At 36.6% G+C, this 27,849-nt stretch overlaps 4 protein-coding genes and 1 pseudogene across 4 annotated transcripts; 3 read left to right on the forward strand and 2 right to left on the reverse strand.

Moving 5' to 3' along the window:
• Positions 1-9: 9 nt before the first annotated feature.
• LOC141839019 (rhomboid-like protein 14, mitochondrial) lies at positions 10-4,554 on the forward strand. Its single transcript, XM_074726665.1, has 2 exons — positions 10-400; positions 3,565-4,554. Exons 1-2 carry the CDS (start codon positions 152-154, stop codon positions 4,342-4,344), a joined length of 1,029 nt encoding a protein of 342 aa, XP_074582766.1. The 5' UTR covers positions 10-151; the 3' UTR covers positions 4,345-4,554.
• Positions 4,555-7,013: 2,459 nt separating this feature from the next.
• Positions 7,014-8,962, forward strand: LOC141839020 (ferredoxin C 2, chloroplastic). The gene is made up of 6 exons (XM_074726666.1): positions 7,014-7,349; positions 7,430-7,493; positions 7,844-7,932; positions 8,167-8,235; positions 8,347-8,391; positions 8,614-8,962. The coding sequence occupies exons 1-6, from the start codon at positions 7,077-7,079 to the stop codon at positions 8,656-8,658; spliced, it is 585 nt and encodes a 194-aa protein (XP_074582767.1). The 5' UTR covers positions 7,014-7,076; the 3' UTR covers positions 8,659-8,962.
• Positions 8,963-9,921: 959 nt separating this feature from the next.
• On the forward strand, positions 9,922-10,856 carry LOC141839021 (ubiquitin-fold modifier-conjugating enzyme 1-like). Its single transcript, XM_074726668.1, has 2 exons — positions 9,922-10,398; positions 10,558-10,856. Exons 1-2 carry the CDS (start codon positions 10,004-10,006, stop codon positions 10,685-10,687), a joined length of 525 nt encoding a protein of 174 aa, XP_074582769.1. The 5' UTR covers positions 9,922-10,003; the 3' UTR covers positions 10,688-10,856.
• Positions 10,857-13,743: 2,887 nt separating this feature from the next.
• Positions 13,744-15,695, reverse strand: LOC141837107 (phosphoenolpyruvate carboxykinase (ATP) 1-like; annotated as a pseudogene).
• Positions 15,696-18,428: 2,733 nt separating this feature from the next.
• On the reverse strand, positions 18,429-23,902 carry LOC141838470 (GTP-binding protein YPTM2-like). The gene is given in 9 exon segments (XM_074725957.1): positions 18,429-18,716; positions 18,799-18,902; positions 19,085-19,240; positions 19,321-19,392; positions 19,684-19,731; positions 19,807-19,854; positions 21,318-21,356; positions 21,358-21,391; positions 23,569-23,902. Coding segments are annotated over 9 exon segments (612 nt in total). The 5' UTR covers positions 23,583-23,902; the 3' UTR covers positions 18,429-18,619.
• Between the last annotated feature and the right edge of the window lie 3,947 nt (positions 23,903-27,849).

Consider the following 27,849-nt stretch of genomic DNA (forward strand, 5'->3'; position numbering starts at 1 on the left):
CGAGATTTATCTCTCTCTCTCATTTCCGTCCCTGCGACAATCCGCTGCCTGCTATTTCTTGGCGTCCAAGAAAAGAAGGGCACGCGATTCCTTCCCTCCTCCATTACAACCGCGGTCACCTCGATCACGATCAGAGAAGCGTAACGAATCCATGTCTTGGTACTACTTCAGAAGCAGAAATCACAACAGAGACGGTGGGGCATGGGGCCGGATGACGAAGGGGATGCTGCCGCTGCTGGCGCTGCAAGTGGCGTCCGAGTTCCACCGCCTCGGCCGCAAGCCCCCAGTCACCGCCGGCCTCCTGCTCGCCAACACCATTGTCTACATCCGTCCGTCGTTCCTCGACCGCCTGCTCCCTACTATACATGAAGTCTCCTTCAATCCCAATCTCATCCTAAAGGTAAAGCTTCCCTCTTCGATAGCATCAATACAAAATTTCACGTGAAAGAGTTATTACTACAAAAAGGCAAGTAATGTTTGCGACGTCACCGGATTTCAGTCATTAGCCTGTTTTCTGCACGGATTCTTACCTTTTCAGTCACAAAAAGCATTCCCTTTTTTTTGGACTCAGTTCCAAACACCCAATGAGTTCTCTAGTCATCAATACGCTTTTTCTTGTGCAATTATTCATCCTTTTTTTTCGTGAAGTGTTAGTTATCCCAGTTTCTATAGTCATGCAACTTCCTTCATGTTTAAATTTTGTAATGATTAATTTTTTTTCTTGCAATTGAGATCTTTGTTTGTAAGCCTAAATATTTTAAGCTAACTTATTTCCTAACCTTTCACTCTATTATCAGGTATTTAGGAGGAACCATGTATGCTTAAAAAGTACCACTTGAATACTTATTTTGCTTTGCAACTTTGATATGCAAGGGTTTCCACGTTTGTTAATACTCTTAATTACTAATTATAGATTGCATGTGGTTTGCTTGTTTGCAATAAGAAAACATGGTGCGAAAATTATTTCTGTGAAAATGGAAGCAAATCCACGTTTTATATTTTCTTTCCTTTTTTGTGATTAAAGGAGAACCTAAGTTGGGTCTTCTTGTGCTAAGATTTCTCTTTTAAAGGTCCCAATTTAATATCTCCATTAAAGAAGAAAAAAAATCAGAGAATAAAATTCTCAATATTAGAAAGAATCATTGCAAGGGATGGTAAAGTGGAACCAACAGAAAAGTACAAGATTCAAATGTGCTGGATTGTTGCAAGGATATTATCCTGCATATATACATGTGAAGTCATAGGCTCAGCACTACATATGTAATTTAGATTCACATCATTTTCTCTCTCTCTTTCTGCTTTTCCTTACCCCCTGGTATCTTGTTGATAGGCTTTCCTAACCATAAAGTCTGCAAATTTTCTGCCAACTTGCCCATACCACCTTAACCTGTTCTCTCGTTTTATCATCTTTCACATTGTATCCATCAAAAAACTTAGAATGATAACATTCCGTTGCATGACTGCATTGAGAGGATAATATGAGGATAGGAGAGCGAATAATAGGGGATCAAAGAGAAGATTTAGTTCAATTCAAAACAGAACAACAGATTTGACTGCTTATTCTAGTTCCTATTGCATCACTTCTCCGCACCAAAGAGAAATCAAACTGAACAATTTGAATATGAGATCCAATCAAGCTAGCTAAAACTGACAACAAATATAATTCCATCTGCACATTATGGATGTCAGTTTGCACAACATGTGTATTTGGTCATCTACCCAGTGGGGAAGGGTTGATGGAGTTAATGGGAAACCAGGTTGTGCAAGATACATTTAATAATAAATGAAGTTCTTTAACTTGCTTATTTGTGCAACTATATTACCAAACTTCTTAAAGTGTTCTCAGTTAATTCATATCTGTCTCCATTTTAATTCTCACAAATCACAGTATTATCATTGTTTTGGAGAATAGATATGGTCATCATCTGTAATGTTGCTTATTGCCATTATGACCATAGTGATTCTTTAATAGTTTCCCTCCTAATATAAGATAATCTTATGCAAGGTAATTTGACATAAAAATGGACAACCTAAATTTAAATGAGTTTCCACTGTATTGATACAAGCAGCAATAATGGTTATAAATTGATGGATCAAACTTGGCTCTAATACCATGGTGAGAAGAAGAGAAGAGGAGAGAGGATGATAAAAGGGGAACCAAGAGACGTTCAGTTTGGCATAAGATAATCAAATACAAGAAATTTACTTCCTTATATAGGCATTGGACACCAAATAGCCATTACTAGGAACTAACCACTAATTTCACAATTGTGCTATATAATAACTTATTCCTGTTCCAATTCATATGTGCATCAGAAATGCAATGTTGACAAGAACAACAACAACAACAACAACAAATAGTTAGTCCAAACTATCACTCTGGTGGTGATGGCATCTCATTCTCACCTTGAACCAAATACGATTAGCATCCATGTTCATGCAATTATAGGCATAGTTCTGTGGACCTAATTCAACCCTCCACCATTTGCATCCTAGATTGATGGAGCTAAAGGTGCAATGTCTCAGCATTCTAAGCATATCTTTCTGCATAATCCATAGAATCCTCAGTACATTTTTTTATTTCTTCAACTATACTTGTCTTGTGTAAGTCACTTTTTTTTTATTGGTGAACCCTGATTAAAAATATGACGGCCATCAATTCAATTACATAATCATATTTCTTTTCTATAAATGTAAGAAGTTCACGATGTCAACAAAAATCCAATCTCTCTTTATCCCAATTGTCCATGTTATCTTCATCATCATCACCACCATCGCTATATGCCTAAACTATTTGAGTTTATCCTTCTATTTAACTTTTGGTACTTGTAATATTTAAATAACTTTTTTCATTAACTATAGTTTTTGTTGTCTTGTTCTATTGCTGGATGGCATGAATGCTAAGTTGTCGTCATTTACTGTATCTGTCCCTTTCGCGATTTTATTTCGGTCGCACACAATCTTAGTTCAATTCCTCTCCTCTTTCGCCCAATTCGCCCTCATCGCCCTCGCCCATTTCGCCCATCGCCCATCGCCCATCGCCCATCGCCCAGTACGGAAAAGAGCAAGTTAGATATGCTCGAGCCTGCAAGTTGAACTCTTTCCACTCCCGCCAACCTGACGGCATATTGAGTGCCATGCCATTCTTTTATTCCGACTGGGAGGGGGCGAAGGGGGCGATAACTCTAACTCATCCAATTCATCTAACTGTAAAATATCATTTTGTGCCAATGGACATGTAGATGTAATATTCAGTGAACAACTAATGGCACTTGTCATGATTCTCCAGCGTATAGTTTCTTTTGATTGGCCTTCATTGGAGCAATTTGTGGTTAGTCTTATTGTTCTTGCAAAGAGTTTCAATGCATTTTATTGTTCTGGAAAAAGCATAACTGGCAGCGTGGTTTGCGAACTCACACTCTAGAGTTTATAATTCTCATTCTAATATTGGGTCTTTTTACTCTCAATTTTTGACTGACTAGTCTTCTTCCTGCTTTCATACCCTTGATTTTTTTAGTAAAATAGGAAAACCTCTTACTATTTCTGGGTTTTCTTATAATGCAGTACGGTGATCTGAAGCGTTTTTTCTTATCACCATTTTATCATCTGGATGATGCACATCTCTTCTACAATATGACGTCTCTATTGTGGAAGGGTATCCAGCTCGAGACATCAATGGATAGTTTGGAGTTTGTATCCATGGTTGCAATATTGCTTGGGATGTCACAGGGCATTACCTTACTTATGGCTAGAAGTTTGCTTATTTTCTTTGGCTATGAGAGAGCATACTACACTGAGTATGCTGTTGGGTTTTCTGGTGTTCTATTTGCCCTGAAGGTCGTACTGAATGCATATTCTGATGAGTACACTTATGTACATAGTATGGTAATCCCAACACGGTATGCTGCATGGGCAGAATTGATCCTTATCCAAGTTTTTGTGCCAGGTGTGTCTTTTATGGGTCACTTGGGTGGGATATTAGCCGGTCTTCTGTATCTTAAACTGAGAAGTTCATATAGAGGGCTGGATCCACTGTCTGCACTCGTAAGAAAAGCATTTGGTGTTGTATTCTGGCCTTTAAGGTTTGTCAAGAGTATTTTCAGCTTCCCTCGCCGTCGCATATTGGGTGGAGGACGAGTGGGAAGCACCCGACCAGGGTTCCAGTCTGGTGTTTGGAGATGTGATACATGCACTTATGATAACTCAATGCACGATGATGTATGCGAGATGTGCAGCACACCTCGTCAAGGCAATGGATTCAGCCAAGTCAGACAGTCAAATCCATCAAACAACAATCTATCAGTAGAGGAGCTCCGTCTTCGCAGGCTTGAAAGATTTGGTTGATGATTCATAATTTGCTACAACTGTTGGAGAAATCCTGGTTGTGTTATCCTATTAGGTGAATAGGCTTGTTTCCTGGGCGTGGTACCTTGATTGAGATTCCAAGACATTTTTTAAATATAAAAATGTTACCTTGTTTCTAACTCTGAAGTGTATAAAGAGTTCCTGACTTTATAAATGGATATATTACACGAAATAATTTGATGGGATTGGTCCATGTTGCATAGTTGATAATTCTAAATTTGCAGGATGTTTTTCCCTGTTCAGAAGGCGTATAATTGCGTGTTTCAACCAGGTTCATTTTGTAGCCTTCTTTTGCCATTTTATCATCTAGTGAGATTATTAACTTTGGCACGCCGCACGGCCAAATAATGAATAACGAGTTCATAACATCTAGTGAGTTTACTTTTATTCTCTGTAATCGGTTTTTGATTGTGATAGCAAAGTTCATGATTCAGCAGGGTTAGCTACAAAACTTTTTCAGGACAAGATTGTTTTCAACCTTATCAGCAAAAGGTGAAATTTGATACTCCAACAGTCTCACATGGTTAATCATACAGGTAAATCTGAGAAGTTAAGTTATTAATTGAAAAATTACAGTTGGTTATAATGGAAAAGGGCATTGTCTCGGTTTCGTCGAGATTCAATCCTTATCCACTTCAGCAATTTTGTTCTGTTGTAATCAATTCAATTATGTTTCGGGGATATTTTCATCTTATCGATTTTTATGCTGGTTGATTTGCCAAGTTATTAGGTCATACCCTTTTTTCTCCTAATGATATCCAAGCCTTGCTTTAAGGGAACGGCTCAAAGAAGTTTATACTAGTAAAAACATTTAGGCAAGTTTTCCTTCTTCCTTTTCCATCAAGCATCTCTATAAAAGTTTCTAAAAACATTGAGGCAAGACCCAAGCCACCTCGGCCGAGTAGCATCAACCTCTTAGCTCTAGTACCACGAGTCTTTTAGTTTTCTTTTGGCACTTGGTATGAATATAAGAGAATTGAGAGTATTTTTATGTAAAAATTTTCCAATTGTCACCAATTATCACATTCTTATCATTTAAGGTCTACCTAATAAAAACTTAGATGGATTCAAAAAAAAATGATAAATACCAGTCAGTTTCATGGACTCAATCCCTGGGGGTGGCCGGTTCGGTCCCACGAAAGTTTTCCACCGACCACCAGGGTAAATCGGGAAGCGCATACGGCGGCCAATCCAGATGCCTAGCATCCTTTGATTGCGTTCCCATTTTGAAAAAAAAAATCTTACAAATACGCCGTAGCTGGGGATCGAATCGCGAGTCCCTAGGTCACAACTCGGATGTCCTACCGTTGCACCATTGCCCCAGGGACAACTTAGATGGATTCAAAAAAAAAATGATAAATCCCAGTCAGTCTCATGGACTCAATCCCTGAGGGTGGTCGGCCCGGTTCCACGGAAGTTTCCCACCGACCACCAGGGTAAATCCGGAAGCGCATACGGCGGCCAATCTAGATGTCCAGCATCCTTTGATTGCGTTCCCCATTTGGAGGAAAATTCCTGTAAATACGACGTAGCTGGGGATCGAACCGCGGGTCCCTGGATCACAATCCGGATATCCTACCGTTGCACCATTGCCCCGGGGACAACTTAGATGAATTCAAGCATCTATGATTGTTGAATGTCAATGTTTAAATTTAAGTTAACCTACAATGATTTTAGGTTAACGTAGCTAATTTAGCTCAACCTACCAAAATACGAGGTCGACCAAGTTATATTTTGTAAGTTAGCTCATCAAAATTGCAATCTTAGGTGGAGTCATGATAAATCTATGTTAAGAAATTTTTAGGACAATCTATAAGGTCTAAGTTGATTTGCCTTCAAAAGGTTTACGTTGACCTAACAAAGACCTAGATCGAGCTACCTTCATCCCAAAGATTTGACATATGTGATAAAGCTATATAAATTCATTTTCCACTCAGTATTATGTTTTGTTTAAGTTCCAAAAATGGAACATGACCCCAAACATACTAGGAAGTCAATTTGAAACTTTTATTTTTACTAATATATTATCCTAAAACAAATTAACAAAAAAAAATACAATACTTGACTTTTGAATGGTGTTTTTTGAATATATTTTATGTTTAAGATCTTTTATTAAGTTGAAGCTCCATATGAAACTTCATCTTCATTCAATTCCATATGTCAATCAAGCTTCCTCATGAATTTTATGGATTTTAAAATGATTAAACAAACAAACCAATACTATTAATTCAAATTGTCTTTTACCTTAAATATATTATCATAATTAAACACTAACCGAATATATAAATATTATTTTAAAACGTTATACAAATATAATGTATTTAAAAATTGATTAAATTATTAATAAATGTTATGGTTAAAAGACATATACTAATTTATTTCTATTCTAGAAAATAAAAGGCCTTTTACGGTGTTTTACAAATTTAAAATTTTTTAATAATATATTTATAAAAATGAATTTTGAATTAATATGTAAAATAATATGGTTATAAGAATATCAGTATCTATGAGTTTTATCTTCTTTTTTTAATTTTACTTGTAGCCATTATTCAATCCAAGTGGCACGGTCGTCTCGTTGCTGATGCTGATGTGGCCCCTTGCTATTCGCCATTGATCCTTATCCACATTCTGCATCCGGTGTTGCCTGGAATCGAGCGGCAGAAAGCAGCGGCAGCGGCGGCGAAGGAAAAGCGAACGCACCTCGTTCAGGAATGAACACGGCGGCGACGCCGGTCTCGGCGATGGTCCACCCGTTGGCTGCGCCCTCCTCCTCAATCTGCCTCCAGCAGGGCCAAGCACGACGTCAAAATCCTCTCTTTCGCCCCCGCTTTCGTCAGATTAGGAGGCCATTGAGATCCGCGCGCGGAGAGCTGCAAACCTCGGAACCCTCAACGGAGACGACAGCTTCGACTTCTATAAGGACGCATCGGGTCACTGTTCACGACCGTGAGCGCGGCGTGGTCCACGAATTCCTTGTGCCGGAGGTAACCTCCATCTCTGGCTTTGCTCTCGCCCATTCTCCTCTGCCAATTAATTAGCCATTGCATATCTGTTTTGAGATCAGGACCAATACATACTGCACACGGCGGAGGCGCAGAACATATCCCTCCCCTTTGCTTGCAGGCACGGTAATCAACTCGTGGCCTTTCCACATACCTAATGTTTTTTGGATCTCTGTGAATGCCATCCTTGCCTTTAAGTTGTTCGACCAAATGATTAAACTACGTGTAGGATATTTCTTAACATTTAAACTGTTCACTGTGCATTCAAGGTTGGAACTATTCGAATCTAAACGTTGGAAGCTATAGCCTAATCATGCGTGATCAATATCATTTACTGTTTTCTGAATCCTAGAAATGTCACACAAACAGGGTATATTAGTGATTGGGATTGCATAATCCATACTTTGAATTGGCTATGCATTTGTTGTCAAAATATTTTAGGAGGTAATCCTCCTAATTCTTTTGGTATCGTTCAGGTTGCTGTACTAGCTGTGCTGTTCGAGTAAAATCTGGTCAAATTAGACAACCAGAAGCTCTTGGAATATCTGCAGAATTGAAAGATAAGGTAGGATATATTTTTATGATTGTCCTATTGCGAATTAGAGGACTTGTATCTGGACATATTCCGATTCGTTTCATTAATTCGTGTAATAATGCTTTTGGAAGCACATTGACAGTGTGGTATCAGCTTCATTTGTTTCTGGTGAATTGTCATACTACAAAATTAGGAGATCAGAGTTGAGATTTTTTTTTTTCTGGTAGGCGTTCAAGTGCTGTAGTTCTATTGTTGTTTTTTCAGGGTTACGCATTACTGTGTGTGGGTTTCCCATCTTCTGATATTGAAGTTGAAACTCAAGATGAGGATGAGGTACTATACTACAAGATAACTTCTTGCATTGAGCTTTCTCCTCATGTAATGTCTTGAGTGAATAATGGAAACTAAAATACATCTGCTCTTTAATAATTTCATTCTTTTTAGGTTTACTGGCTCCAATTCGGACAGTATTTTGCGCGAGGCCCAGTCGTAAGTTTCCGAACACCAACATGATACTTCAAAGTCTGTCGACTATTAATCTTCTTGCTTTAGACACTGTAAAATAAAATGGTTTGATGCCTATGTAATGTATGTACAAGTTGCTAATACATGCGGATTGAGGTCGTTCATCTCCTTGTTTCTTTTTGCCTAGTAGCATTTTATCATAACAGTGTGGTCTTCCTTACTAATCTGCTATTTCATAAACTGCAGGAAAGAGATGACTATGCCTTGGAGCTGGCTATGGGCGATGAATGAAGGACAATTGGAAAGATCAACTACATGATATTTCTAATCTTTGGAGCGACAATAATCTGCTGAGTTTTTCTTTCCTGATTGCGACTTTGATCTAGTGTATTGGTATACGTACCTTCACTCGATCCTCACATTAAATATCAATCTGTTCTTGTTGGCACAACAAAATTGCGTCTAGGAAATCTATAATTTGTAGCTGTTTGCAGATCTTACAACTCCCTTCAATATCAAAGTTCTGATGGTTATATATGTTTCCTAACAGCTGCTACATTATATTCAGATCTTACGGCTTCCAGTAGCAGATGAAGGTGGGTTCTGATTAAGTCGATTATCTGAATATTTATTAACTTTAATTTGTTGAAGGTAGTTGACATGAATACTTCTTTATACAACCTGTTTTTAAATTTCTTTTAGTTAAAAAATATGTTTCGACAAAGTTTGGTAAATATAAATGGCAGGCAAATAAAACGTCGACAATTTGTAGAATTATTATTTTATTTTTCTCGCATGGGTTGATTGAGTTGTGACTTATGCCTCAGGGGCATAATTGAGTTGGTTATTATAGGACAAATTTATTGAAATGGACATGGGTAAGAGTTGAATCTTGGTGAAGCCGAAATAATGTTCTCTTTCGTATAGTAGTTAATTGTAATTTTTCGATTTACTTCTTTACATATGATCGTGGGATCAATCGTGTGAGATCGTTGGAGTGATGAATTCCACTTTTGTTGAAGAATTGTAATCCGACGCTAGCAAAATAAAAAATTATTATTATTATTAATTTTCACAAATTATATTTCAGTTTCATGTTCTATTACTATTTGATTGTAAAAGTTAATTTAGGTTTTTATATTTATGAATTTTATCTGATAAAAATCGTTAAAATAATCATAATTAGGTTTTAAATTTAGGTTTTTATTATAAATAACTTATGGATGAAATGACTGTATTTAAAAAATTAGTAGATTGTAGATTTAAAATTTCTAGCTTTGAAGGAATTATCACAATCTTATAATATTGAAAATTTAATATAACATTAAAACTTATACCTTAATTCAGAGTAAATTCATATAATAATAGCATCACAAATAAAGGATAAATTATGTCGTCGGACTTATAATAATTGTTTTGGTACTTGATGTATCCCTTATGGCAAACTGGCTCGGACTCATACCCTCATTCTGTCTCAAGCGGGTCGGATCACGCCCGGATCCGATACGCTGCGTGATATTAACGCACGCGTGTGCTGGAGGCGAGTAAAAGAGAACGACGGCCGCAAGGGTAGCGATCGCCTCTTTTAGAGCACGACGGGCCGCGTGAAATCGAATCGAAGAGCGGAGGAGGATCCATGGAGGGGTGGGATTCGAGCACGAAGTCGGCGCTGACGCAGATCCCTCTGCTCTCGACGCGGGCTGGACCTCGAGACGGCGCGGCCTGGACGCAGCGGCTGAAGGAGGAGTATCGCGCCCTGATCGCCTATACCACCATGAACAAGTCCCGCGACAACGACTGGTTTCGTATCTCCGCCGCCAATCCCGAGGGCACGCGTTGGACTGGCACCTGTTGGTACGTCCACAACCTCCGACGCTACGAGTTTCAACTGCAGTTCGACATCCCCGTCACTTATCCCGCCACCGCCCCGGAGCTGGAGCTACCGCAGCTCGACGGAAAGACCCACAAGATGTACCGAGGTGGCAAGATCTGCCTCACTGTCCACTTCAAGCCGCTCTGGGCCAAGAACTGGTATTTCATCCCTACAGTAAAGAAAGATCCTTTTTTCTCTCTCTCTCTCTTTTTCGTTGTCCTCCTTAATTTGGTTATCTGAAAATATTTCTCTCGTTGTGTTTCTTGTATAAGATTTCTTTTCACGCTTAATTTGATCATTGCATTTTCAATTTACAGCCCTAGGTTTGGAATTGCTCACGCCCTTTGCCTGGGCCTCGCGCCTTGGCTCGCTGCTGAGGTGCCAATTCTTGTCGACTCTGGCGTAGTCAAACACAAAGATGATGAGGCTTCCTCATCGGAATCCTGATGGTTTGTCTCTCGTGACCATTAAAGCTAAGCAGTAGAGCAAGTATAAATTTCTCAAACTGATTTATAAGTCTGCTTAATGTTACAGTAACAATTGAATTTGAATAGCTGTGTTGTTCCGGATTATGTGTGTGCCGTCCTTTTGGTGAAACCAATAAAACTTAATCTTTTATTTTGTTCAAATTTTTTTAACATGTTGGTATGTTGTCAATGCAATGATAGAGTCTTATGCTGTTGTCAATGCAATGATAGAGTCTTGTGCTAAGTGAGGTTGATCATAAGATAAACAGTCTGGTAAATGTAAATATGGACTACAACAACAGTTTCATTGATGGGCCATTTATGTTGCAAAGTTGTTGATTCTATTTCAGTAGAATTTGGAGGGGAGCCCCAATCTCTGTATTTATGTCAAGCTATTCCAGCAAGTCATTGCATTTACAAATAAACAGAATTTGATCAAGACTCATATTGAACTGTCCTGTCATTTCAGTTTTTAGCAAACATAAGCTCTAACTTACATGTGAATTCACTCATCTTCATTTTACTGCCCAGGCCATCATAAATTGTATAAACCAGTCTAGGTCCACAGGTTACAGCCTCGTATTTACCTTCTACAGTAGTAATATACTGAGCTACCTGATTGTTGGATTGAAATAAAATCACAAATAAATCTTAGTTAGACCCTATCACATGCTTGTTTATGTGCATGATTCCCTAAGTTACAGCCACATTGATTAGTACCATTTTGGGCTACATCTTGCAGTAATTCATGAATAACTTGTTACACCTTTTTCTTTAGATTTTTGTTATTCACATGCAAAAACTGCCAATGCTCGTCCCATGCCCAAATGAAAAAGAAAAATTGAGATGCGCATCAAGTCTTTACAACCAAAGTTAAAAGTGTTTAAACCTTTTAACATAGATGATAACTGTATTTGTTATTTGTTGAGGTTAGGTTGTCACCCTCAACATCAATGTTAACTCGAGGAATCTTCACCTTTTGAATAGCTCAATTTACAAAAAGTGGTTTATAAGTTCACCTAGAAGTAAGCCACCACATCAGCATAATTACTATCACCATATGTAATGAAAAATAGAAAAGAATTGTTGTGGCTATGGGCCATTGCAAGAAAAGAAACTAGTTTGATTGTAGGTTTAGCTTAGCAACTTGGAATGTAGGAATGCTTTTAGGGAAAGGAGTAGCATCAATGGATGTGATGAGTAGGGAAAAATAAATATACTTGAGAGGGATGAAAACTTTGAATTTAGATAGTGTTGTTTTGAATTAGAGTTATGTTTTCTATAACCCTTAAACACAATGCATGTGTCTAATTACTGATTCTATCTAAAATTTTGCCATAAAAAGGTATTCCTTAGACTAGGCTATATCTAATATTTTTATTTAATGATCCCCCTCATGTTAGAGCCTAATTACTATCTATTAATTTTGTCCAACTTCTTATATGGATTGCAAAAGAACCCCACAAAAAATAAAAATGACTAACACACTTCACAACAGTAAAAACCAAGACACAGTACTTGCCAGTAGGATGACAACACGAGGCTCTGGATTGATTTGAGAATTATTGATTTGTTGCAGTTATTAAGATAGATCTTCCAAAAGTAAAATTATTGAGGAGCTTTAGAGGACTTGCATCTAAAAAAGTGAAACTAATGAGATCTTCATAGGGCTTCATATAATGTTCTTTCACTCCCATTGATTAAAGACACCTCACAAGTTTTCGAGGAAGAATGACAATTGTTGAGAGGTTGGAGGGTGAAATGATAGATTAAAATTCCAACATCAACTCTTGAAATTTAGAGTGGGTGGCAGACTAAGACCCATCTGAGGAAGCAATTGAGGCACATTTTGATAAGGAATGCTCGATTATGATGCAACTAGGGTGTACCTCACCAAAGAATCTCTTATATCCATTTGACTCTTTGATGCTTGAGAAACCTTGGAAGAGGTAATTGGTTTTTGCTTGAGGGCTGAGGGAAAAGGTTTGGTTTGACTACCAGTTGAATGTTGCTGGTGTCATGACAATGAGAAGTAAAGACGATGACGAGTTCATGCATGAGTGACATAACAACGATAGGTGGGTTGCATGTCGAAAATTAATGTGCAAATAGAACTGAGTGAGGGTGTCCCAGCTTAGACGAGAAGGAAGGATTGCACCTTCATATGACAAGGGCATGCTAGGCTTGATTAGTTGGAGGAAAAAGAAAAGAAAATAAGGGTTTTGTGGTAATGGAGAGGATAGAAAGAAAACTAGGATTTTTTAAATGTAGGGGAGGCTACATCATAAAAATTAATTTACAATATTATTTTGAAATGGAGTTATCACTCATGTACTATAATAGCTGTTGAATATAACTGATGCTATCTTAATAACTATTTTTTATTTGAAACTTAGGCATAAGACTCGGTATACCTTGATCTAGGTCATACTAATATTGTTGTCTCACAAAGATGATACACTTAACAAAAGGAGAAAAAACTGGAGAAATAGGTAATCTAGGTTTTAGAATTTGGTCTGTAGGAAAGGTTAAATATAAAATTGGAGTGGGTATTATGAGAGATCATGATTCAGGGATAACTCTTGTGAAAAGTAAGAGAATTGTAGCTCGAATTACTGAAGGTCATGATTCAGGGATGACTGAGCTTGATGTTAGGCAAGCTTGTACTAGAGTAGGATTGAATGATTAAACAGAACTGGAATTTTGGCAGAAACTGGATAACCTATAGTTGAAAAGCTTATACTTGGAGAAAATGGATATGCAGGGAGAGCATATGAGAAATACATGAGTGTACTTGGTGGTGGCTTTCAATTTTGGAGGTTACTACATTGTAAGATCTTGATTGTTAGTACCAATTTTGAGAAGAAAGATGAGCGATGGATTACTTTCAAGAGTTGAAATAATTTCAGTCAAACAATTTTTTTTTATAGATTTAAATTTCTTGCATTTAATCACCGTCATGATAGTGTTGCCTAGTTGGTACCCGAATGACAAGTGTTGCATCAAGGAAAGCTCTATTCATTGTAGAGCATAAAGTACCTTAGCAGCTCATATCAGTTGGCCTTCCAGTTCAACAAACTATAACGAAATAGGAGTGCAAGTTTGGTAATCACAACTCTAGCTTCTCTGCATATCACGGTTCATTTAACAAATTTTACAAGTCCCTCTCAGAAATTGGGACCAGCTGCAAGAATCTCCTCAGTCAGCTTGCCATCCTTGCCAATCTTGTAATTTGCAAACACTTCGAAGTTCTTCCGGAAAAGACCAGCCAACTTCAGCAGAGTCTCCTTGTGGGCTGCCTTGTCCTTCCACTGCTTGTCAAAATAAGTACTTGTCAAACCATAAAGATGCCAGTATGATAGCTGACGCAGATGTAAGGAGGAGGTCGACTTACTGCATTTGCAGGGTAGGATCTCTGATGGCACGCCTTCAATCTCACTTGGAATCTCCAGACCAAAGACCTCTGTTTTCTTATAGTTAGCAGTCAACAGCTTACCAGAGTGTATAGCATGAAATGATACAAATCAAAGTGTAGGACAGCTTGATGCAAACACTGACCAAGTAAATGCCTCCACTTTCTTTTCTTGTAAAGGGATAGAAAAAAAATTATCTTTAGTTTTTCAGCCTTTCAATGTGAATTCCAATATGTAATGAGTGTTTTCAGTATAATTCTTACCTTCCGCCAGACCAACCAGTGTTGACGAGAGCCATCCAGTGGCCCCATATTTTTGTATTTTCTCAGCTAGCATCGCTGCATACTTTGTTGGGTGGAGAATTATGAATGCTGCACCGAAGCAGGCAGAGAACGTGGCCTGCGGCTCTTTCACACCTGCCTCAGTGCCAGCCACCTGTTGACTTAGATACATTAAGATCAAGAACAGGTAGCTGACAACAAGGATGAGGAAGTGTGTACCAGAGCAGTGTAGCCACTTATGAAATGGTACATGGTCTAGCACACCGAAGGCGTCACAAACGAGTAGAATAATATTCTTAGGGTGCAGTCCAACACACGGTATCTTTGCATTTGGAATGAACTCGATTGGGTAAGCAGCCCGACTGTTCTCTGCAAAACCAAAAGTGCTGATACTATTGTTTATGGGATTGATTCGCCACGGAGATTCTAAAATTACCTGACTGACTTGTCGGAGTAATCTACTTGAGGAGTATGCTCATCAAAGACAACATTTTCCAACACTGCAAGGAATAACCACTTTTCAATCAGAAGTTGAATGAAAGAGTTAGATGGAAGCATACTATGAATTTTTACCTGTGCCAAATTTTATGGCATTCCAAATGTCAGGTTCCTTCTCCTTGGATAAGTCTATACACTTCGCATAACAACCACCTTCAATGTTTGAAACACCATTGTCGCTCCAACAATGTTCATCATCTCCTATTAGCAATCTGTTATGATCAGTCGACAAAGTTGTTTTTCCTGTGCCTGAAATAGATACACGCAAAAAGCCAAAATCACCTCAGCTTGTTTGGCAGAAATAACTATGGTCATAAATCAATGACCTTACCTGACAAACCAAGTCCGCCTTCCTCGCCGGATCGCCCTTCACCAACTTGGGTCCTGTTTCCCGCGTCAGCGACGCTAACGATGCGCTGCATCGACACACACCGGCGTCAAGGAACGACGACATTTCTTTTGGAAACGTGTATCTCACCTAATGGATTGGAGCTGCAAGTGCTGGCGCTCCTCGTCGGAGATGGTTGCGAAGGGGCCGCGCAGGCCGTCCTTGATGGGGGTGGTGGGGGCGGATCGCTTCTTCTGGAGGGAGTGGAGCTCGTCGATGGTCTGCGCCTTGACCGGAGGCACGCTGTCATCGTGGCAAATGCCGCGCGTCGTCCTCCTCCGGTACCTCGTCCTTCTTCTTGAAGCTAACGTTGCGGCCGGTCTGGATCGGAGGCAGCCTGCCGCGCGGCGACGCCGCGGGGCCAACTCCTCCGTTGGGGAAGCTGAACTCGCCTTTCTCGCCTTCCATGCCTCGTTTGCTTCGCTTCGCTTCAATACGTGAAAACCATGATGTCGTTATGCTTTGAGAAGACGAGGAGTAGATGGAGTAATTAAAATAATTAACTATGAAAAAATTGTTCACCTTGAAGAAGACGTAATAGTAGCAGACAGACAGACAGATAGTCAGAGGAAAAACGAAAAGGTGATGAACGTTGAAAAAAAATGCTAATATAAAAGTAACTTTAATTAATTTTTTATTTTTTATAAAAATGTTCCTATCTGTTTATTATGAGGTATAAATGATTTTAATAATAATTTTTAAAAAATAAACTAAGTGTTTTGGTTGCAAAATAAACTAAAAACGTTTTAGCACTATCGAAAGGCTTTTAAAGAAATTATTAAACATTAAAACATATAAAAAAAGTTATAGTATTATTGTTGTTGTTAGATTAGTTAATAAAATTAACCCTGCTTTGCAGGATACGGGATGACAAGCTCACATGCATGAAATGTGATCACGGCTGATGAGTTATAACTTCAGCAAAAAAAAAAAAAAAAAAAAAAAATCCATCACTTTAACTATATGAAGAAGTAAATTGAAAAATTATAATTGATCATGATCAAAAAAGATATTATCTCACCTTCGTCAAGATTTAACTTTTATCCACTTCAATAAATTTATTATGTCATTACTTACTTAACTATGTTTCAGAAATAGTTGATGAGTCATCAACACGTCTGATGGTGGCCTGCTCTGCCAATCATCTAACTCTAAATTTATTATTATTGTTGTTTTTTATTTTGTATGTGCATCACTAAATTAGCACTATCCTTCCTTTTATGGAGTTCAAGTTTCCTATGATTACCGAAGTTTTTGAATAATTAGTGATGTAGTAGTCCTCTTATTTTTATTTAATAGATAAAATATAAAATTAATAATACAATATAAAAAATTTTATGATTATTACCAGTAGGTCAAAGGAATGATAGAATATGTTTTGCATGCTTATCCTCATAAACATGTGTCTCCTTGCCAGTGCGTTCCCATCCGATTTAAAGCTATTGCAGAATTATCTGTCAACAACAATCAACGATCTCCTCCGTGTTACAAATAAACTTCATGATACTTTTACTAGTTGAACATTAGTATGATGATCTTGTTTTGTTCTTGAACATTACCTCAATGTGAAATAGACTTGCCTCAAGTAAATCTAGACGCAATAAATGGATATTAAATGGGGAAATTCTTATTAGGAATGAAGAAAAATGCATGATAGGAAGAAAGTAAGCCATACGAAAGTAGGTAATGAGTAAATATGGAAAATCATGTAGAAAAACATTAATATTATGATGCACCATGTTCTATTATTTCAGTGAGCATAGTGGTGGTTTAGCCTCATAAACTTTAGAACAGCGGAGAATTTTATTATGCCTGCTTAACATAGGTACAATTGATAATGCATAGTAGGCTGTACATTAATCAACAACCAATCTAATATGATTGTCAGTGAGATAATACTTGTGGTTGCATGGCTTCAAGCCATTCTTGGTCCTGTTTTGCTTAGCAACAAGGAACACTATGTATTTATAGTTGCATATATGAAGGAACTTACACAATAAGAGTCAATAGACGTGAAGCATATGACATGGAAACAAAGCAAGTATTGAGTATAAGGAACTATTGGAAGCATCTGACATGCAAGATTTTCAATCAGTCCACAAGGTAAATCTTCTATCTGCAAACCAATACCACCAATTTCCCTAACATCCCCTATCTGCAAATCACTACCACCATTTTTCCTCAGCTTGTCACATGAAGGTATGCATTGCCTAAGCACGGTAATAGCAAAGACTAGTAACATTCTAGTGTCTCTTTGGATATCAACGCTTGACGCAAAGAGGGAAACTATGTTAGGATTCTCAATAGATAGACAAAGAGCCAAACAGTAGAGATGAAGAAAAATATGTTACATAAGCAAATAGTCTCTCCCCATGCATCATAACACCTCATAGTAGCTATAACCACTTGAAAATACATAACTATGATAGATGGGCCAGGAAATGGTGAATACATAGTGGTTGATTTGTGAATTCTTGCAACACAAACTTAAGAAGAATAAATGATTAGTAGCAAACATGAATAAATAGCAAATGCACACTGTAACACAACAATGTAAAAATTTCCCTCTTATTCAACCTATGGCGCATCTAGTGTATATTGTTACTCCATGCCTTCTAACGCATCTAGCGTGTTAACCTTGAATAATCCACTAATGCACCGTTTTAAATGAGATGATGAGCTAAGCCTTTACAAATGTTTTGATAACTTCTATAACTCCTTAGGAAGACAAGCTTTGAAGCCTTTGGTATAACCCTCAATTAGATGCCCCTATAAAAAAAAAAACCCTTTCTAGATTCACTACTAGATCAAAAAAAAAAACATACCCTCTACTTAAGAAAACATCATTGAGATCATGGGCACTTCCAACAACCTACCAAGATTGTTTGAGCAAATTTCCATAGTTGCCGAAGACCTGCTAACAAACAATTACAATCTAATACAACGGAAATACTTACTAGATACTCTTGAGAAGCAAAGACACTCTCAATGTGATAAGTGATAAGAACTATAAGTAAAATGTTCACCCTCACCTAATAAGATTTAAATCAAACCTTAGGTGAAAAGTGTAAAATCCCAAAGGCCAGCAAGGTAAAATGGATGAAGAACATAAATTCTCCAATTCTCACACAACTACAAAAATAAAGCATTTGATTAGTAATGAGTGCTCTGTTCCATTGATAATGTCAGTATAAGTATGCATCTGAACAAATTTAACTGATTCTGTCAAATTTATACAGACTAAAAAACAAGGAGAGTGTGGATTAATGGTTGAGACTTCCAACGAATGTAACAGAGGACACAAATCAGAAGACATGGAATCGTTGAGATGCTCAGGAAGAGCAGCAGGTGCTCTTCTGAGTAATGGGTTGTCCACGGATTTGTACTGTAGGTGGTCTGGCATTGTTGGCTGCTGGTTGGCTGGCCATCCTACATCAAATATTCTTGTCAATACCATAACTTACTAAAGCAACAGAAAATGGAAAACTGGAGACTTAGCAGAAAGGGATACCTGTTCTTGATGGCAGCAGTCATAGCCATGAATGCCTGCTCCACATTGGTAGCATTTTTTGCACTAGTTTCCATGAAAGGAATACCAATTTCATCGGCAAAAGCCTGTACCACACAACATAAAGTAACTTATTTTTTTGAACTAAAGTGACATTGTTTTCATCAACAAATGTGACTACAAGCAGAAATTGACACGGTCAAGCAGGCCAGCTCCCTGTGCTAATTGTTGCTTAAGATGCGGGATGGCATATTATACAACAGGTTACTAATATCATGTGACAAATTACCTTGGCTGTTTCATAAGATACAACTTTATTTGCAGTAAGATCACTCTTGTTCCCTACCAGAAGCTTGTTTACACTATCACTCGCATATCGGTCAATCTCATTTAACCATTGCTTCACATTGTTGAAACTCTCCTGGTCTGTGACATCATACACCACCTGTAAACGTGCATGAGCAGGTTGTTTAATGAGATTAAAGTGGTACAACAGCATTGTATTTATCTCAATTTCAGACTTACAATGATACCATGAGCACCTCGATAATAGCTGCTTGTAATTGTTCTGAAGCGCTCTTGCCCAGCAGTATCCCACTACAATGACAAGAAATAGTTCACTATAAAGTAACTAAATGAAAAAGGCATTACCTTGCATATAAAACACAAGTACAAACAAACTGAAATGGAACTCTCATTCCAACAATTCACAATTAAGCCATCTGCTATTGATATGTTACCCCCATAAACTTATTGCTAAAAGGGAAGCCAGTTCCAGGTCTAGGGTGCTCACAAGTTTTCAGCAAAAATACCTCTGCTTTTTAGTTACACAAATGAAAAATGTTCCAACATTAGAAGAAATTAAAGCATTATGGTAAAAAAACTCACAATTTGAAGCTTAATAGTCTTTCCGTCTTGATCGACTGTGCGTATTTTCTGAAAGAAGATATTGTTGAATACTCGAGTCAAATCTTTGTTTGATTACATATATAAATGAAAGTTATCACTCACAAAGTCAACTCCAATAGTGCTGATGTAACTTTCCAAGTAGGAATCATCCTACAAAACAAGGACAAAGCATTAGCATTTCTGCAAAATTTTCATGCAACAAAGAAATATATTTCTTTTGTATGTACTTCCTAGACAAAAATGTGCAACCCTACTATATAGAATATAAATTAAAGTTTTTGAGTTTGACGATCACCTAAAATCTGAATGGTGAACCTAGTTTATGCATGTTGAAGAATAGATGTTTATGATCTCATACTGGTTAATGTAACAAGTGACACTATTATTCACATGCCAGAAAAAATAATGGAAAAAATATTGTTTGCTGCATGCAATCAAGTAGTTACCAGTTCTTCAAGGGACTGGTTTGCACAAAGATACTTCCCATGTTTTGCAGCAAAAAAGATACATTAAGCTAATAGTGGATCATCATAAGAATTAGAACTAAAAATTAAGGTATTTAGATTCTAAAGGGTAAGTGGCATATCACAAAAGGATATAACAAGCTAGGCAATGAGATCAAAAGTTTGTAAACATATTTCAGAGCTGAAGTGATAATGATAACAAAACCACACTCCTATACACAGCCAGCAACTCCATTTTTCCAGGATGATAGAATAAACTAAAAAGGAGTTATCCTATAAAATTATTTGAAAGTCTTAAATTATTTTTTATATGTATTTGTAAATTTTAATTTTTTAAAATTTATTTGAAATATTTAAGAATTAAATTTTGGAAAAAATTAGATCATTTTTAATTCACATTTAATTTTTAATATATATTTAAAAAATTAAATTAATTTATTTTATTAATTTTTAAAACTATTTTTAAAGAAAATTAATTTTTAATATTTTATAACTATTATTAATAGTATATTGTGCTTTATTTATATAATAATTAACGGTTTATTTATAATAAAAATTATCTATTTAAAAAATAAATAAATAATAACCTAAAAAAATCGTGATAGCAGCCACGACCCCGCGGAAGCCGCCACGAGGTTGCGGCACCTTCCATGCCCTTGCGGCCATGGGCCCTTGCCGGAATGGTAAATTCCATAAATTTCGGATGTCACTATACGATATTTCAAACCATGAAGTTACTCTCTGCAAGTAGATTGACAACAACAATAAGATTGGATACTTTTATTTGACGCATATAAATAAGGATCATCTTGTAACAACATTTTGTGATGCTAGGTAAATATTTTCCCACTTACCCACAAACAATGCGGTGCCATGTCATCAAGGATAAGTAGGTTTTAGTCAAAATATGTAAAATCCATCTTAGTGATCAAGGGAAATGGGAGTTCAGAAAACATCATGTGGTTTTCATGAGTCTAATAAGGTTTGTGCATTGTACTAAACCACAAATTCACCAGATCATTATCAATGGAAAGTAACAAAAATACGAAAGATTTGCAATAATAAGAAATTTAACTACAAACCCAAGATGTGCGTTGGGTTTTAAAATATAGGAGAAACAATAAGGAAAGGATACAAGTCAAGTGTTACCGCAAATCTTAGAAGCAAGCATGATTTTCCAACACCAGAAGTCTCCAATAAGCAAAAGTTTAAATAGATAGTCACTGCAAAAGAAACATGCCATACTGTTAGTTCCATACAAAAAGATCAGCAAAACCCATTGAAAAATAGTGTCGAAATTTGTAATTTTGACAAGAGTGGGATCCTTGCAATGTCCCTTGCAACATATTTGTTGTATCGACAAAATGTTTGCCTTGTCTTATTAAGATTTCATGCCTAAACTCAACCAAGTATCTTAATTGTATGAAGTTCACAGTAAATCCATTGTTGTTGACACAAGGGAACATATTGTTTCACCTATCAACCGTCACATAGAACTCATTGATACAGGTGGGTAAGAGACACAAGTGCATTCTTGTTCCTCAATCTCATGAGGAGCCACCAAAACCGCAATGGGAGGTTTACTGTGGTATTGAGAAGAAGGGAGAATCTTCCTTAGTTCCATGAACCTCCGTCAGGGTTGCAAGGATTCCATCAAGGGATTGTCTGCAAGCAGCTTCATCCTAGACCTCATTATTCCAATGGGTGAGAACACATTGTTTTGATAAGGTTACCATAAAACCCATTTTCTTCTACAACTTCTTCTAATCTTCCTCACTTCTATTCTCCTCAGCAGTGCCACTGGCACCGTGTATCAGTCACCTCTCGATTAAATCTTGAATGCTGCCACCGAATAAACAAGCTCAACCTGGGGTATCTCTAATCTCCTAAGTCCAGTACATCCCAGAAGGAAAAAAAGTGCATGATGCACCTTGACCAAATCCAGAAAATGTACTTGAGCTAGGTCCAGACCAAGTCATCCTATGGCTTGGAATCAGAAAAAACTCAAACTACATGAACTTGACAAACAGAACAATATTAGATCCAATAGTCAAGATAGAAGTGGACAATGTAAAGAACCCAAACTCCAAAACTTTTATCTATCTAAAATCTAAAAAGGATATAGAATTGATGATAAAAAATGAAATCATGCATGTGCATGATCATAAAATACTCCTTGGATTCAAAGAAAATTTCCATAAGATTTGTAACTGCTTGTGCTCTATGATTAAGAGAAAGCAATCAATATTCAACTAACACAAAAGGTCTAGTCAGCAAATATGACAATGTGAGCTGAAACATGTGTTGATAGGATGATAGAAAATTAAGCAATATATTATTATCCAAGAACTGACAGTAAACAGATAAAATGAGATAAAACAGGAGATTGGCACTGGTATAAAAAGTTGTGGAATGTAAAGGTCGAAGGAGAGAAAAAGAGATGTCATATAAAACTTACTACACTTAAAATAGATCTAGGCGATCTTGGTGTTAAGTTTAACACCTCACATAATTCTTCCAACTTAATTAGTGTGGTAGATGGAAAAGTAAATACTGGATGATCAACTTATGTGGAATTTTATTGGTTAATCAGATAGTTGGATCAACGCAGAAGAGGAAGCCATAAAATAGCAGAACAATCAAAATTGTGGGATACAAGTTAAAATTTAATTTGACTGCTAAATCAATGAAATGAATATGAAGAGAAAGATAAGTAAGAAAAATAAAAGGGAAACTAATGGAAGGAGATACAGTCATTTATTATGATAAGCAATGAAATGAATATGAAGAGAAAGATAAGAAAAATAAAAGGGAAACTAATGGAAGGAGATACAGTCATTTATTATGATAAGCAAAAGCAGAAGATTAACCACAGGTCCGCAAAGAACTAAATATTTTCATTATACTAGGAGGGGGAAAAAACAATTCCTTTACTGTATGTAAGTGCAGGTGTGAACTGGAAGTAATACAGAAAAGAATACATAATTTATCCAATATCAAGTAGTTAAACATGAAGAATCGCCGTCAACTTCTAAAAGTTCTTGCGGAAGACGACACTGTCAATACACCATACAAAATGTGCGAGACGATTTACTCATAAATCCAACAATTTTCACAAGAGAAACGGAGGGATGAAATGTAGGCTGAATCTCGACCCGCGCCCGTAGATCCGCAAAATCCCACAGATCGATATCGCCTATGTGAAGCTTAGGTCAGTGATCGAAAATCATAACGAGGGCATCTTCCCTACACCCCCAAAAAATGGATGATCCAACAGAAATCCCATCCCAGCGAGATCCACTTACGATGGTAGCGGCCGGATCCATGAAAGACAAGAAAATAACACAGTAATTCAGAACGCAACAGCTCTTTCAGATTAGTATCATGATGGCACACTTACTACTCCGGATTCATGGCGAGGACTGAAGGCGCTACGAAGATGGTAGGGGTCTGCTCGATATCTCTGCCGAACACGAGGTAGAATCTGCAATCGAAGGCGTTCTTACCTTTGTTCCTCAGGTAGGGTTTTCTAATCCCCAAAATAACAACGGGCGCGCCAGCTAGTATTGGTTTCCGAAAGCCGAGTTGGGCGAGAGGTCGGCAGATGGAGGAGAGGCGAAGACGCCGAAGAGGAACACAACGAGGAAGAGGAAGACGAGGGGAAGAAACCGGCACTGAAATCAATGGCTCACAGGATTCGTTTTGAAACTCGGATCTTAATAACACGACACATTCTGTTTCGTCAGAGGGAAAACAAGAGAGAAAGGGTTGGAAAAAACAAATTCTTTGAATGAGACTTGAAATTAAGATTTTTCATCGTATTTATCTTTCTATATTTTTATTTTATTATAAAATTTTAAAAATTACAAATTCTTTTAAATTCATCAATTGATTAAATTTATGGATGAAATTAGATAATAATTTTTATTCGATCAAATAAATTCTTATTTTTAACTTAAAATCTTTCACAGTATAAAAAATAATTTAAAATTTTCAAAATACTATGATATTGATTTTCAAAAATAATCACCACAACTTAAATATTAAAATAGTTGTGGTGTTGATTATCAATCAATTAAATTAATTTTTTATTATATTTTTTATTAGTTTTATTCATAAAATTAGATTTATTTTTTTATTCTTTTATAATTAAATATTTAAAAATAATAGATATTAAAAATAGATAATATATTTTTAATATTTTATTAGCCATCTTTTATATTTTAATATTTTATTAATCATCTTTTATATTTTTTATTTTTTATTAAAAATTTTAAGATTAAAAATAAAAATAGATAAATATATATCGATTAAAATTTAAATTTTAATTTAATTTAAGAAGGAAAAAATATTATATATAAAAAATAAAAAATAATACATTAAATATTGCCTTAAAATAAGAAAAGAAAGGAAAGTCAACGGTTGTTAAAAGGATAAAACGATAATCAAATGTAGCTTTTGAAAAAATAAAATTTCTATTTATCTTTTAGACATTTTCAAAATTGAAATACATCCTCGGTAAATTTGTCGTTGATAATTTTAATTTGTAGGAATTAGCTTCTCTTTCTGGTTATATTGTTAAGTTTTTAGCAATGTAATGTTTAACTTTATCCTTGTCCATTGTAGATGATAATGTTCATCCCCTGACGCTTCTCTATTATCCGTTCTAAAGGCCTTCCATAAATTATGATATCGAGTGATCTCTTGAATGGGAGGAATTAATTCTTCAAAGAGTGGCCTCGACGTGGGAAGAATTAATTCATCAAAACATGCACAGATGCGAACTTGACTTTGTTTTTATAAGTCCATTACCAACTCAATTACTCCTTGCCCATGAATGCAAAGGTGAAGGAGAGTTTATGGCAACATAAAAGATGAAAGGCAACTCAATTACCTGCTGCTCTTCTTTTCTCCCACCATTAATTTGATCGCCGGTTGGCTGTCTCTTTTCTCTCCCGTTTTTCCATCCAATATACTACTTCCTTCCTGTCTTCCATCAATTTCCGTTCCTTTTCCTCCCCCATCCGTCCATTTCTTCCTTCCGTCTCTTTTCCCTTTCTCCTTGCGCTTCTTGAGCTGGAGAGAAGAATTTTGGAGCCTTGTGTTGTAAAAAGGGCTCTGTTTTTCTTTGCTATTATTTTTCTTATGAGAGCTCTCACTGTTGTTATTCAAGTGCCGCAACAAGATACTAAAGAGAAAAAATAAATCCGAAATTTAGAATATATTATCACATAAATAATTCTTTTTTCTTTTCCATTATTTTCTTTTATCTGCCTCTTCTGTGTGGATTTCTCTTGGGATTTACGAGTGGAGGAGGAAAGGAAAGCATAGGAATGAGAAAACAAGGACCTTGTTGCCACTGTGGAGTCACAAGTGAGCTCTCTGTGTTGTTTTTTACCTCTTTGGTATCTTCAGCCCGCACATCACTTTGTTTGTGTCCTTTTTTTCTTTTCCTTTTTGAGATATCTCTTTAAGTCGTCAAATTGTGTTTTATGACTGAGGTCTAATTGTGCGTCTTTAATCGTTGGCCTGTTTTTGTTTCACCCATTAAAATTTCTCTTACATGCTTTACCTGCTCGGATCGCAGTATGGAAAATTATAATAGATGTTCTTTAATCTAAGAGATTTCAGGTTTTTACTTCTGGTGTCAAATGGATTGTGGATGTTTTTGTTTTGTTTTTCTTTTGAGTGGATGGTCTGCGCACTGCGAAATTTAGTGATGAGAGGTTGGCTCTATTCTGCATGTTCTCACCAATTAAATCTAAGCGAACAAATGTTCTCCCTCTTTTAACCACTGAAGGTTTATGACAATGTTCTCAGGAGCAAGTTGTATCGAGCAAAAACAATAATCCAAAAACATAAAATTCTGAAGTGATTATATTTCACTGACCTGCAACAGATGCTACAAATATCCAAGAGGTTTTGTTTCTTTATGGCTCTTATAGCAGCCATTAAGAAAATTAGCCATCCACTTGGAGTGACTTCCTATCATGTTTCACTTATCTCTACCGTGGATCCTGCTGAAACTCAAACATGCAACTGTGTCTGTGTGAATTCATAGATTATCATAGACAAAACTATATATGACTAAATGAAATTGGTTTCCTTCAGTATCACTGCCTCAAGCTGAAGTAGCTACGTGCTGCCTATAATTGAAAAATCCAAGGACCTTGCTAGGAGCAACTTTACAAAAAACATTCTAGGTTACTAAGCATCTTATGCTCACTGAAACTTAATGTCGACAGGCACCCCTCTCTGGAGGAATGGACCACCTGCTAAACCAGTTTTATGCAATGCATGTGGTTCCAGGTGGAGAACCAAGGGTTCATTGACAAACTATATACCACAGCATGCCCGTGAAGCCATTGACTTTGATGAGATAAAAGGTCCAAATATAAGAAGTGTAACCTTCAAATCCAACGAGCATGAGCTTCAGAAAACAATACAAAGAAAATGTAAATTGGAAAATGAAAGTGACATACAGCATTGTGATCAGAACTTCTGCAATTTGAGGGTGATACAAGCAATCGATCCAGTTCTGGAATATCAGGTTCAGATAGCTGTTTATACTTTGGCACTGATGATGCCAGCAATATATCAGGTATTCTCTAAACTATTATAAACATCATCTCGAGTTCCCCCTTGGGCAATACCTTATTATTTGATTGACTGGTTACATTTGACTTTATTCTTCAACCTTTTCTTCTCTCTCTCTCTCTCTTCAATTTTGGAAGCATGAGTGACTTAAAACTAACAATTTTAGATTTTACGTTGCAGCCTCTTAAAATTTTCTTTTATTCTTACTGCTACGATCTTAGAGGTATGAATAATTCCCAGATTTGTGTGGCTTGATGTCCTCACATATGATCCATGTAGCAATGCATGGTTAGCAATGCTTGTATCAACGGATCAACAGCTAGATGTTATATACTGTCTGTGATGTACATGGATTATGCATTGTTTTTCATGAAAACTGTGGTACTTTTCTGATATTTTGATTTCAGAACCCCTTTGGATGAGTAGATTGCAAATTACCAATGTATTTTTCTTATGTGCAGTATTTCCCCAATTATATTCCTCTTTTTTCTTTACAACTCAGGGAAGTATATACTTTTCCATGATAGTTCTTTTCAAGCATCATATCTTCCACTTATTTATGTTAAAATGATTAATTTATTCTTAGCTTCAGAACCAATAAATGCTAAGAGGCAGTCACTGTTTCTGATTCATTATGTTTTTTTTCCTATAGGACTTTGAGAAAGTCTCTTAATTTTGTCATACTAGTTCTCATTGAACCTCAAGTCATTCACTTATTTGGAACGGCTTCACCTATTATGTTAGCTTCTCAACCAATTAATGGCTGTGAGGTGACCATTTGTCACTTTTTCCCATGTCATTGATTTCCCTTCACTTAAAAATGTGTTGCTAAATTAGTTGAGGAAGGATCCAAAGATTGTTTGCATGATAATTTGGTGTTAGAAGATCTATGAATTTGGTGCATTTCCTTTCAAGTTCTTTGTTGGGCAACTGAATGAGTTTTGTCTATCATCCTTTTTGTGTTATTCCCAAGTATGAATTCCCACTGCAACATTGATGATCAATAATATCTTTATTTGATTTAATTGATCCTATTCTTTTTATTAGCATGTTTTTATTAGCACAAGTAAAAGGTGAGAATAAT

Source organism: Curcuma longa, chromosome 11, assembly GCF_044706935.1.
Source record: "Curcuma longa cultivar G26 ecotype Majalengka, Jawa Barat chromosome 11, ITB_CL_G26_1.1, whole genome shotgun sequence".
NCBI lineage: Eukaryota > Viridiplantae > Streptophyta > Magnoliopsida > Zingiberales > Zingiberaceae > Curcuma > Curcuma longa.